Source organism: Centruroides vittatus, unplaced genomic scaffold (genome assembly GCF_030686945.1).
Source record: "Centruroides vittatus isolate TY-2023 unplaced genomic scaffold, ASM3068694v2 scaffold_907, whole genome shotgun sequence".
Taxonomy (NCBI): Eukaryota; Metazoa; Arthropoda; class Arachnida; order Scorpiones; family Buthidae; genus Centruroides; species Centruroides vittatus.
Genome location: NW_027122720.1, coordinates 307,209 through 319,363, shown reverse-complemented (window position 1 = coordinate 319,363; position 12,155 = coordinate 307,209). Strand labels below are relative to the sequence as shown.

The 12,155-nt window shown below is 33.2% G+C and overlaps 1 protein-coding gene and 1 long non-coding RNA gene across 2 annotated transcripts; both read right to left on the bottom strand.

Annotated features, from left to right (window-relative positions):
- Nucleotides 1–8,230: 8,230 nt before the first annotated feature.
- Nucleotides 8,231–8,808, bottom strand: LOC136990378 (uncharacterized; the record flags this gene model as incomplete). Its single annotated transcript, XM_067288769.1, has 1 exon — nucleotides 8,231–8,808. A coding segment is annotated over one exon (486 nt), but the record flags the coding sequence as incomplete, so codon positions are not given.
- A 1,792-nt stretch (nucleotides 8,809–10,600) lies between these two features.
- LOC136990355 (uncharacterized) lies at nucleotides 10,601–11,625 on the bottom strand. The gene is made up of 4 exons (XR_010883048.1): nucleotides 11,610–11,625; nucleotides 11,033–11,159; nucleotides 10,895–10,932; nucleotides 10,601–10,829 (listed from the first exon to the last, which is right to left on the bottom strand). It is a non-coding gene; the product is annotated as an uncharacterized lncRNA (long non-coding RNA).
- Nucleotides 11,626–12,155: the final 530 nt, after the last annotated feature.

Here is a 12,155-nt window from a genome sequence, read left to right as displayed (position 1 = left end):
TAACTTTTTGAAGGCCAGAATTACACAGGCAAATCAGGACGTGACGCCTGACATTTTGCAAGATATGATTGGATCAACCATCTAAAACTGTGCGCACAACAGGCAATCACATACAATGTACCATATGTATGTACAGCTATTTTGCTTATGGTATATATGACTTACGGGACATCCTGTATGTTTAAGTAAAGCATAAAGATTTTAGATATTTTTATAATTATAAAAATTCTATACAAACATGCTTTCCACTATTTAAGTTTTGTTCATTCTCTACTGAAGAACTTCCTGAAAAATAAACAAAGTTTAATTGTATCTTATATATATACACGTGAATATTCAATAATGTTAATTACAAGTATTTTACAAGGAGCAATTGAATTGAAACAATTTAAACCGAAACATTTACAGAACGTCAATGCAAATATCTTATTGTTTCTTGATTCGTTTAAATAATTTGAAATTTGAAAAAACTGTAGACCTATAAATTCCTTCTGTCGTCCGTCTGTCTGTCTGTCTTTCCTTAATCTCGAGAATGACGTTAAGTAAATGAAATTAAGGACCAGATATAGAAAGATTAGGGGAGAAGGCCTCGATTAAACACACGAATTACAATAACAACTTTTTAAGAGCAAAATCAATTTACAAAAGTATAGAAAAATATATCTGCTAGCTTTACTCTCGATTTTAAGTGTATAATTAATTAAATTTTAATATTTAAATGATGTTAAAGATAATTTATATATATAGAATAAAGTTGTAAATACCATTTATATAAAGCGAAATAAATATACTTATCAGGAACAACATAAACCAATTCATCTTCTTGGTGTTTATCTGTGTTATGAAGTATAATTCGCTAGGATCACAACAATAAATAACGATAAAATGTGGTGTGAAATGTCGAAAATACAAATTTAAAGGAGATTATATACCTTGATCAAGGAGATAGGATATATTCAATGACATAACCTTATAATAATTAATGTTTCCATAATAAACAATTTTAATAATGCATGTTATTTAGAAGGATGTATGCAAAACACATTTATAAATAGGTTGTATACATTAAAATATAATTTTGAATATTTAAACTAATTTTTTAAATTCTATTTTAACACTGATTAAATCTTTCAGATGTAGAATTAGTGGAAATTGGATCATTGGAGACACAAGTTGATACAAGGATCATCAGATCCTTGTATCAACTTGTGTCTTCTTTCATCCCTTTCATCTGACATAGACCCTTCCATCTTAGGCTGACTCGTGTCTACTCTTTTGCTGCGCGGACTATAGCAGATATACCAGGTGATACCCATGAAAAATATGATTATATGGTAAAGATTAAAATGTAAATCATATTAAAAACAGTCTACCATTATTATGTTTATCACAAAATGTCGGGGAGGAGCGGGGAAGTTTCGTGGTGGTGTATATTTTCTCGGGATCCTAGAGAATAACTCTGGAAAATCAGTACAGATCTATGGGTTTAGAAGCGCGTGGAAGATAGTCAGACGGGCATTCTATTTTATATATTAATTAATTAAATTGTTCAAAAATGGCAAGTTTAGTACGGCTACTAGAATTTTAACATTGATTATTTATTATTATTATAATTAGAATTTCGTTATTATGCTAATTGTAGACATTTAGGTTGTTGGAATATTAATGAATATTTAATATTTATTCGTGCATTAATTAGTAAATATATTTTAATGAATTAGCTTAAGCTCCCTGTATTCCTGTTGATGTGTAATGTATACCATGCTACTGTCTATACAGGAGATCTTGTTCGATGGATTACAACACTAAACTTAACTGGGTCATAGAATATTTAAGACAATAAATAAACAGTAAAGTCATTGGGAATGGCTGATCTCTGACCCCTTGTAGTGAGAAGGGGAACTGTAAGATAGGATGGATTAACACATGCTCTACAAAAAGTTACATACTAAATGTAAACTTTCTACTATCTTTTCATTGCGATATCAATGCTCAGGACCGTTACAGACCCAGGGACTAAGACCTTCTAATTCCGTGTATACTGTCTTCTGACCCGACACTCTTGGTTTGTAACATTCTCTGCTTGAAACTACTCTAAATTGATTTTCTGGATTTTATAATTTAAATTTTAATGCGTAAATTTCAGTCTGGGCCTTTATAAAGGCCCTATTATAGGTTTCTAACTCCTACTTCTTCTGTCTCTCGCGCCCACCAGTGGTCGAGTGGATAAAACTAATGTACAGTACATTGGTAGTTGATCGTGGGTTCTCCCCTCGCTAACGAGCTGGCCAAGTGTAATTTTCCGCGTTTTTTCACGAGTTAAACAAATAGATAGGTGTCAGTTTACCGTAGAAAGTCATCCCGGAAGGCATTTTTAATAAATTGCAATTTCTATATTACACATTGGTCTAAAATTCATTTAATTGAGAAAACGAACGAACTGGGCCACCAGTGGCCAAACGGTTTTGTTCCCTAAACACTGGGAGTTCGGTTGTGGGTTTGGGCTTCACCAGGACTGGTTACGTGGAATTTACTGGATTTTGTCCCCTCTGTAACGCCTGAATAGGGGCCTGTAACCCTTAAGAAGACCTCTTGGAAAGCATCCTCGTAAGCAGATCGACCCAAGTGTTGCGTTGTCGTAACTTAATAAACAAACGAACGAACTGATTGCTTAAGCTTTTACGCATGTTTTTCCTTCACTTTTGAATCTTTCCCTCCTTATGGACACTTAAGAGGGTCCCCAATACCCATCGTGGGTTCGACTAGGCCCACAATAATGCCGGGTGGATAAGGACTGGCCCCAAACAGTGGCGTGCTGTCATTGGAAGCGATGGAAGCGCCGCTTCCACATTCCAATGACCTTCCCTTGTATTTTATAAAATATAAATTTTCATATTTTAACGTACTTTGAATTAATTAAAATTAATATTTTGTTATAACTGCATTATGTATCTTTTACAAATTTCTATACTACATGTAAAAAAAACGATAAGATTGCTATTGTATATTCGAATAATTCGGTGGCGGAAGGAATGTCGAAACCGGGTCAGTTTCTAATCAGCCAGATTATATAGGCATTCGCACATGCGGTTTACAGTGCACCAACCTCACCCGGTTTAGCTGGTAGAAGCGACACACGCGTAAAGAGTCCGACTTTATATCCCGGGCCGGTTCTGAGCTGTTAGCCGCCTGCTAGATATTCGGCCACCCTCGCCCGATTATGTGAATCATGAGCAGACTAGATCAACGGCGGGCAACCCCGGCCCGCGGGCCAGCTACGGCTCGCGAAAAGTTTCTATCCGGCCCGCGAGATCTTTAATAGATTATTATATTAGAAAAATAACTAATTAATAGTTATTGGAATTACAAAGAATTGGAAAAATAACTAATTAATAGTTATTTTTCCAATTCTTTGTAATTTTCGAAAACGATAAGAGAAATAAATGTAGTAATTAACTTTTTATTTATTTATTTCATATTTGCAGACTAAAAAAATTACGAGTCACAAGAAGGCGTCAATTAACTACTACGGCCCGCGGAAATAACGTAAAATTTATTCTGGCCCATGTTATAAAAAAGGTTGCCCACTCTAGACTAGATTTATAACTTAACCCAACCGATAGGAGTTTACTGGCATGTTTTTACGATAGTTCTGTATAGTTGACAGGAGTTTAAAAAAATCCATTAAAATATTTGATGTATTTATTCTGCGTTTATTCCGCTCTCCCATCTTATATTACTTACGGATTTCAATGTTAAACCGCTGATATTACGATTTAGTACGTCCCATCTGTAAGGGGATGCAGAAAAAACGTGTACAATTCTAGTACAGTGTTAAAAAATTAACTGTTACTTTGGCAGCATCATTTACAACCAAATTTAATGAATGAGACGTACAATGGTGCAAAAAAGCTCTAGAATTTATTTTCTTTAAATTTACGATTTATGTATCGGTTGTCATAAAAATTTGTCTTTCCACTGTTTTCCCAAGACTACAGATATTCAGTACAAAGTAACCGGTTTCAACTTATTTCTACTTAAGTAGTAGTTAAATAATTAAGCGATTAGGGAATTAGAAACATATATAAAATAGAAATACAGGAACATATACAAAATATACATATACAATACAGGATACATATACAAAAAGCGATTAGGGAATTAGAAACATATATAAACCCCGATGAAAGAGCCGAAATTTTACTTAAACAGAAGCTTAACCGAACCAATCTCTTGCCGAGTACAGTGGGGTCTGTTCTCTTCATAATATTAGATGTAATAAAGACAGAAATTTTTCCAGTTCAATGTGAGTGACCGAAAAGTTGTAAATTTTGGAAATTTCCGTGAACACTCGGTCCTAAAACGAATTAGAAAACGAACGACGGACAATCTGTTAAGTTTAACATATTTAGATTTTTACAGCTACGGTGAGAAACGTTTAAAATCTACAACAACCCCGTCGCGTCCTTTGAGATATACTAGTGATGCGACAAAAGAGGCATTTGACATTGACCGGTATCGGCACCCTCGGGATTTGGCACGCACACACCTACCTGGACGTCTCTGATTTCATTCATTAGCCACTCGTAGGGAGCTATTTCACTAAGTGGACTGTTTTAAGATTTAAAAAGTAAAGAATATTTTGTTATTTTTATGTACGTTTCTTCACAAAGTTATATTTAATTATAAGTTTCTTTAAAAGTATATTCATACAATTGAAGAATTTTTTGTACTAGGTATGTATATTCGTCACACATTTTGTTTTACCAAGTAAGTTTTTCTGATAATTTTAATTTTAGCCCTTATATCGTGGCTAGTGATTCAAAAATTTATTTTAAAAAAGTTTTGGCTCGAGACCATATAATGAAAAAGAAAACATTATTAAAAGAGAAAGACCGATGCCTAAATTAAATATAAATACGTCAACAAAAAATTTCGACATTTTGACGATAAAATTTATGACGAATGACGATTCTTTCGTAAAATTGAAGCAATTTGGAAATCAAAATAGAATAGAATTTAACATTGGTAGACAATATAAAATAAATATTGAAAATTATAACAAGATAATTACGATTAATAGGTATATCTAAATTAATAGATGTTATGTTTTTTCTCAAAGCGAGAATTCGCATTTAGAGGGCGTAGGAAATTTATTGAATCTAATAACGGAGGTAATTATATTGAACTTTATTAAGTACGTCGGATAATCTATTAAAAATACATTTAAAGAAGTATACGGTTTTTACTGGCTTATCGAACAAACGAATACGAACGGGCCCTGACGCGCAATTAATTGATTGCCCCTGTAAGTCGGCTTCTTACAGAAACACAGCTTCCCTATCATCAAATGTCACGGCACGCCACTGGCCCCAAATGAAAATTTCAAGAGTTCGCACGGATTCGAACCTATGTAGTAGTGTAGTAGCAGTTTTCTATATTGTTCTATTAATTAAAACCTTGTTCTAGAAACTTCATCTTTTAATTACACAGATAATTTGTGATTTTTATTATAGCGGATATCCCCACTTATGCTGCTACTATTATTATTATTATTGTCACACTAAAGCGGGTCAATGTTAATTTTAATTGTTTGTATGTTAATTAGCAGATTTATACAAGTATAAAAATAACACAAAACAATAGTTGATTTAGACACAGTGTGCATTTGCATAAAATCCTTCATGTATTCTTTTCTGTTGGATTGGTTTGGTATGATTTATTCTTATACGGCAACGTGACACACGGGCCATCTGACGAGGGGGGATATCTTTTATGGGAAACTGGCCCCTATTTAATTGTGACAAGTGAAGAAAATCTAGTAAACTGCGCGTGGTCAGCCCGTTAGCGAGGCCCGAATCTAAGACCAGTGTTCAGTAATTTCATCCAATGGTGGGCTTATTTCTGGTGGAATAGTATCTGTAGCTAGCCGTCACTACGCATGAGATTACGCTGTGTTAATTAGTTGTTTCATTCATTAGGCGTCAGTATATGACACTTTTTGGAAGTCCGGATTAAACACGTGATAATTTTTAATGAGCATTGTAGAATAGACTACTCAACTTCTTGTTGAAAACAAGATATAACGTATTCCTATGTGTACGAACAGATATACAGGGTTGCATGTAATGGATTCCATCAATTTAGAAGATCACGCAAAATTTCGCCCTAGCGGCTCTGTTTTGAAGCGAAATTTTTTCACAAAAATCGAAACCGCATACTCTAAATAGTTTATACGAAATTCGGTACATACAAGATTTCCACAATAGTTCTTTCTACACAGGGCTCTGAACGCCCTGTACATTGTCACTGTACTTAATACAACTATCTCTACATTGTCTGTTGTATTAAAATTTTTTCTATACTCGTGGACGTTTGCTTGAAACGGATGTTTAATAAGCTGTTATTGTGTTTTACAAGTCGTTGAACGATCTATTAAGGTTCTGCTGTTACGGATATTTGCTACCTAGGATGTACCGTGTGACGTTTTTACTTTTCCTGCTGTTGTATTTAACAGGAAAAGTATGGCGATCGGTCAGAAAAGACCCCCAACCAAGATTTTTAATTTTGGAACTGAGGGGTAGGAGGCTAGGAAGATACAGGAATCATGCGTTATACTTGGGGGTCGGACATAATGAAGATTTTACTGGTTATTAGCATTTACATTTTTTTTCTATACAACTCATCTCTACCCTTAAAATTAAGCTTTTTTGAGGGTAGAGATGCAAAATTAAATAAAATATCATAACAGATGGCGCCATTAGGTTTTAAATAGCTTGTTTTTTCTCAGTTGTCCTGAGGAAACAACTGGCTGGTGTCAGACATCCTGACGTTTTACAACGATATAAGTTATGTAGAGGGGAGAGCGTTTAAAAGGCAATAGTTACGTATAGGTTACATGTACAGAAACAAATATTTTATTTCGATAATTATACAGATTTATAAATAGGAAGTATCCTGTTGTTAATTTATACAATGCCGCTTTAACATTCTTTGAAGTTATTTGCAAACAAACCAAAAATACAGTATAATTTTTAAAAAATTTCTTATATAAATACGGGATGACCCATAACTCGGTTAAACAAGAACTGAGCAATTACTGAACAAGGAGGAATTGCTGGCATGTGAGACCATGAAAGGTGTGTTTCAACATTGGAAAGAGGTTGAAGTTTCGGGTTAGTACGGTGCACGAGGAACCTCTTCAGTTATTATCGTGCAGAAACTTCTGAACAATGGTAATTCTATGTGCAGAAGTGTTGTCTTGATGAAAGGGCAAAGCACATATACAAAGCAAAACTCCAATATTTATAAATCCTAATAAAAATATATCATTTTTTCATCTGAAAAACCATAATATATAAAATATTCATTTCAATTGAATAATTATTTAAATACGCATAAATATATTATTTAATAATTAAAAAAGGTAAGACTTACACACAAAAATAATGTGGTATTATATATTTCCATAACTTGTACAGTTTTCCAAAGAAATGTAGTAATGCATTTTACGTAACATTCATCTTGTCTTTCATTGAAAACCTAAAAGAATATTTAAGAAAATTTAAAGTTGTTTGCTTATACTTCGGTGCATTTACTGATGCATAGGCGATACTTGCAGCAGCTGACAACGCCCTCTATCGATGAAAATTTAAACTAAAACTTTTTCTTATCCCAAAAAAATCTGCACCCAAGACAAACCTTTTGGTGCAAACCTCCTTGTAATACGCCTATTTGTTGATTTTATATGATTTTTTAAAAGCCTACACCCTGTAAGTATAACCTATAATCTATAATACATCTACGTATAAACACATACACTCAAACCTGTTTTTGTGCGGGTTTTTTTTGTGCGATTTGTTTTGTGTGATTTTTTGTGTGCGGTATATGAATTTCAATCAAATTGGTGTACTGCACAAAAATAATTGCACAAAACACATTAGATATAAAAAATCGCACAAAAAAAGACCGCACAAAAACAGGTTTGAGTGTATAACCTATGTATTTACCTATAGTAGTACAAAAGTGGAAACTATATTTATAACTTAAAATGAAAATAAATGGGTAGTAAGTAGAGGAGTAGATTTAATTTTTAGTTAAATTGATACCTGTATTACTTTTGAACTAACCTTTATATTTGCATTACTTATGTAGTAAGCTGCAGCTACACCAAATTGTTCGTTAATTAAGTTCATGAATTGGAAGTAACACAAAAGTATCGCAGGATGTTCACTTACGGGAACGTTCATGGTGGATGTAGATAAAGTAGTTTCAAATGGCGAGTTTAAAGAAACTGTTTCTGTACTCGCCGTAGAAGGGTTTTCAGAAGGAAAGTTCGAAGATATTTCTATGCTTGGAGTAGGATTTTCGGATGTAGTTGAAGAAAGTATTTTCTGTGGTCGATCTAGAAGAATCTTCACCTGTTTCTGTTGTTGTACTAGAAGGCTCTTCACCTGTTTCTGTTGTTGTACTAGAAGGCTCTTCACCTGTTTCTGTTGTTATACTAGAAGGCTCTTCATCTGTTTCTGTTGTTATACTAGAAGGTTCTTCATCTGTTTCTGTTGTTATACTAGAAGGCTCTTCACCTGTTTCTGTTGTTGTACTAGAAGGCTCTTCACCTGTTTCTGTTGTTGTACTAGAAGGCTCTTCATCTGTTTTTGTACTAGAAGGTTCTTCACCTGTTTCTGTTGTTGTACTAGAAGGTTCTTCATCTGTTTCTGTTGTTGTACTAGAAGGCTCTTCACCTGTTTCTGTTGTTGTACTAGAAGTTTCTTCATCTGTTGTTGTACTAGAAGGTTTTTCATCTGTTTTTGTTGTATTAGAAAGCACTTCATCTATTTTTTTGGTTGTACTGGAAGAATTTCTAGTAAGTGGATTCATAGAAAAGGTTTCTATGCTAGTATTATGATTTACGGATGAAATTTTTATTGGCCGTGTATCCATTATACGCATTTCAGAATGAAAATGCACAGATTTTACAAGTCCTGTATCCTTAACATTGCGAGGAATATAAGCTTCTTGAATTTCTAAAAATGTAAATGATTACAGTAATAAAATATAGAGCTTACATTAATAAACCTTATACATTAATAAAAACAATAAAACATCAACCAATCAAACGAAATTTAATAAATCTCGGTTTACGACCGTTTCCTTTAAAATCACTCGCCTTTACTAGTATAAATTTTCTATTATGACGTCACGAAATGTTATTTTTAAACACCACAATTATTAAGTCATCCCTTATGATTTTCTACTTTAATTTTCATGAGTATAACTATAATTTATGACATCCAAGCTATGAGAAATCATGGTTCACTTAATTAACGGCGGTTTTTTAGGAGGAAGTCGTACAGTGTACACGTCAAGTTAACTAAATTTAAGCTGCAATAAATCATAAAATACTTAAAATTATTTAAACTTACCTTGCGTACAGAAAGCTGCAAAGATAATCAAGGAAAATATACCAGGCATTGATGATGACGATGATGATCATGTACTGCACCATGTAATTTTAATTAAAACATGTAGAAAAATATATGCTGTTGTGTAATATAATATGGAAGTGTTTTCACATTTTAACAATATAAAGAAATAAGAGATTTATATAAATATATTTTACATAATTAATAATTTTTAATAAGGAAATTGGGTAGAGGTAATTATAATTGTATTAATAAACCTGTACATCAGATTTACAGTAGGATTTTTCTATCAAAACTTCGAATATTACTGCGTAAATTTTACAATTTTATATTTATTTTAAACAATAGATGAAAAATAACCACTGTTTCTTTAAGTACTCTTTCGTTAGAGGATTTTTAGAGCCAATTTAAATAGGTAAAAGATAGATTAATCTATCTGTTAAATCCATTCCAAATAGAAGTAAAGTTAAATGATTGCCACCCACGTGGACAAATCCATTGAACACTGGTAGTTAGTCGTGGGTTCGCGCCTCGCCAACGGGTCAGTCACGTGGACTTTTTCGGGTTTTCTTCACGTTAGTAGGACTTAGTTACATACGGCAACGTGATACGTGGGCGATCTACCGAGGGGGGCTTTCTATGAGAAACTATCCCCTATTTAGGCGATACAAACGTGAAGAGAACCAGTCAACATGGCCAGGTGGGAATCCGCGACCACTACAAGTGTTAAATGGTTTTATCCACTCGATCGCTGGTGGGCCTTCACGTTAGTAACACCTAAATAGGGACTAGTTTCCATATAAGACCACCGGAAGGCATTCGGCTCGGCAGATCAATCAAAACCAAATAATTCCCCAACAAATGTCTTATTTTAGGGTTTGAATCCAAAACTAGTTTAATTTGATATTAATTAATATTTGTAATAATAATTAATGTTTAATTTTAATTATTCTATACGTTTTTGATTTTTCTACTGTTTAATAATCTGATGTGTGTTCTAAATAAACAATACAATCCAGCGATTTTCAACCTTTCTTCACTCGTGTACCGCCTGTGCCTTCTTTCGTACCCCAAGTGATACGCGTACTACTGGTCGAGAATTGTTATTACTACTGTAATTAATAATTGTTTTTTCTTATAAAAAAATACAGAAAAAATAACAAAAACTTCGAACGTATTTAATAAACAATACATTTATTATTTTTTCAAATTTTACAGAAGATAAGTGAATAAATTCAATTATTCTTTCTGAAATATTCAATTACGAATGTATTAATCAAATATTCGAGCCTTTATCCCATTATAAATGTTTCTTGCATGACAATATAGGTAATTTGCATAGGTAAGTTCGTATTCACACGGTATTGGGGGAGGATTTGGACCAGGCAGAGAAGATACAGACACCTGAAAATACTTATAAATTAATTATAACTTTACTAAAATCTAATAACACCCAATGATAATCTTACATAGTTTCTATCTTCTTCGCATCTATAGGAAGGCACTACTATAAAAATAAAGTATATATATATTATAATATACTCGTAGAAACTGAATTATAGTGTTGCGTGGCGTAACTTACGATTATTAATATAATAATTACTTACGTTGGGAGAATAGAGCGAGCAGAAGGAACACAGCAGCATACATCTTCGATGGTAAAGGTTAAATGATGCTCCGAACAAACAACGGCACAGTTTAACAGATGGGCTGTTAATTGTGTAACACGTAAAGCTGTTAAATAAATGAATAAATTTAAAAATATTGTGTGCTTGCTAATCTTAAAGTTGTTATATATTTTTATATGTACCTGTGTATGAATGTATATTTGAGAACGTTTATTGAGAATTATATATTATGATATTTAATTTTAACGTTACTAGAATGCTATCATGTTACTCATAACATAACATAAATTCACTGACATGTCACTATACAGTTAATTGTAGGCTTTCTATATAAATCTCGATTTTTATTTTCACCTGTGTAAGATGACCACTTTCAGCTGGTCCCTTCACATTAACAGTTCATTGTACCTAATTCCTCTCTCGAAATTAACGTAGACAGACATAGTGGGATTGTATAAGTCCGCAATTTGAAAATACAGTACTACTGTATTATGTGTATTTTCTATGGTATACATCTTTTCAGGAGTGTAAATTATACTTATTTAAAGCCACTTACGTGGGAGTTGGGAATAAGTCATAATTTAGTACCCCCAAAATTGATTTTGTTTAGAATTTCTACGACCTCATGACACGCTACTGGTTAAACTGTATAGTTTAGCTGTGACTTCCCACTTATATGTATATTTATATAGATATAAATAAACATATAAATTTATTAATCGACAGATGGCGATACATCTCTGTGTTTATCACACAGGGGACTCTCGATGTAGTGAACTCTCAAAGGACGGAAACTCAACTTTGCGGGATTATTATCGAACAATTACGGATTATGGGCCTACCAGTGGCTAAGTGGATAACCTCACCGAACACTGGTCAACGGGCTGGCCACGTGGAGTTTTCTAAGTATTTTTCACATTAGTAACACTTAAATAGGGTCCAGTTTCCCACAGACTGTCATTCTGGGAGGCACCCCCTTGTTTTGCTTGCCTTATCCCATTAATAAAGTCAATAAAAACAAAAATTTCACCAATTTTTCAAATAATTTTAATTTGTATCACTTTTTTAATATGTTTTTTTTACATAGAAAGTCCTGTATGTC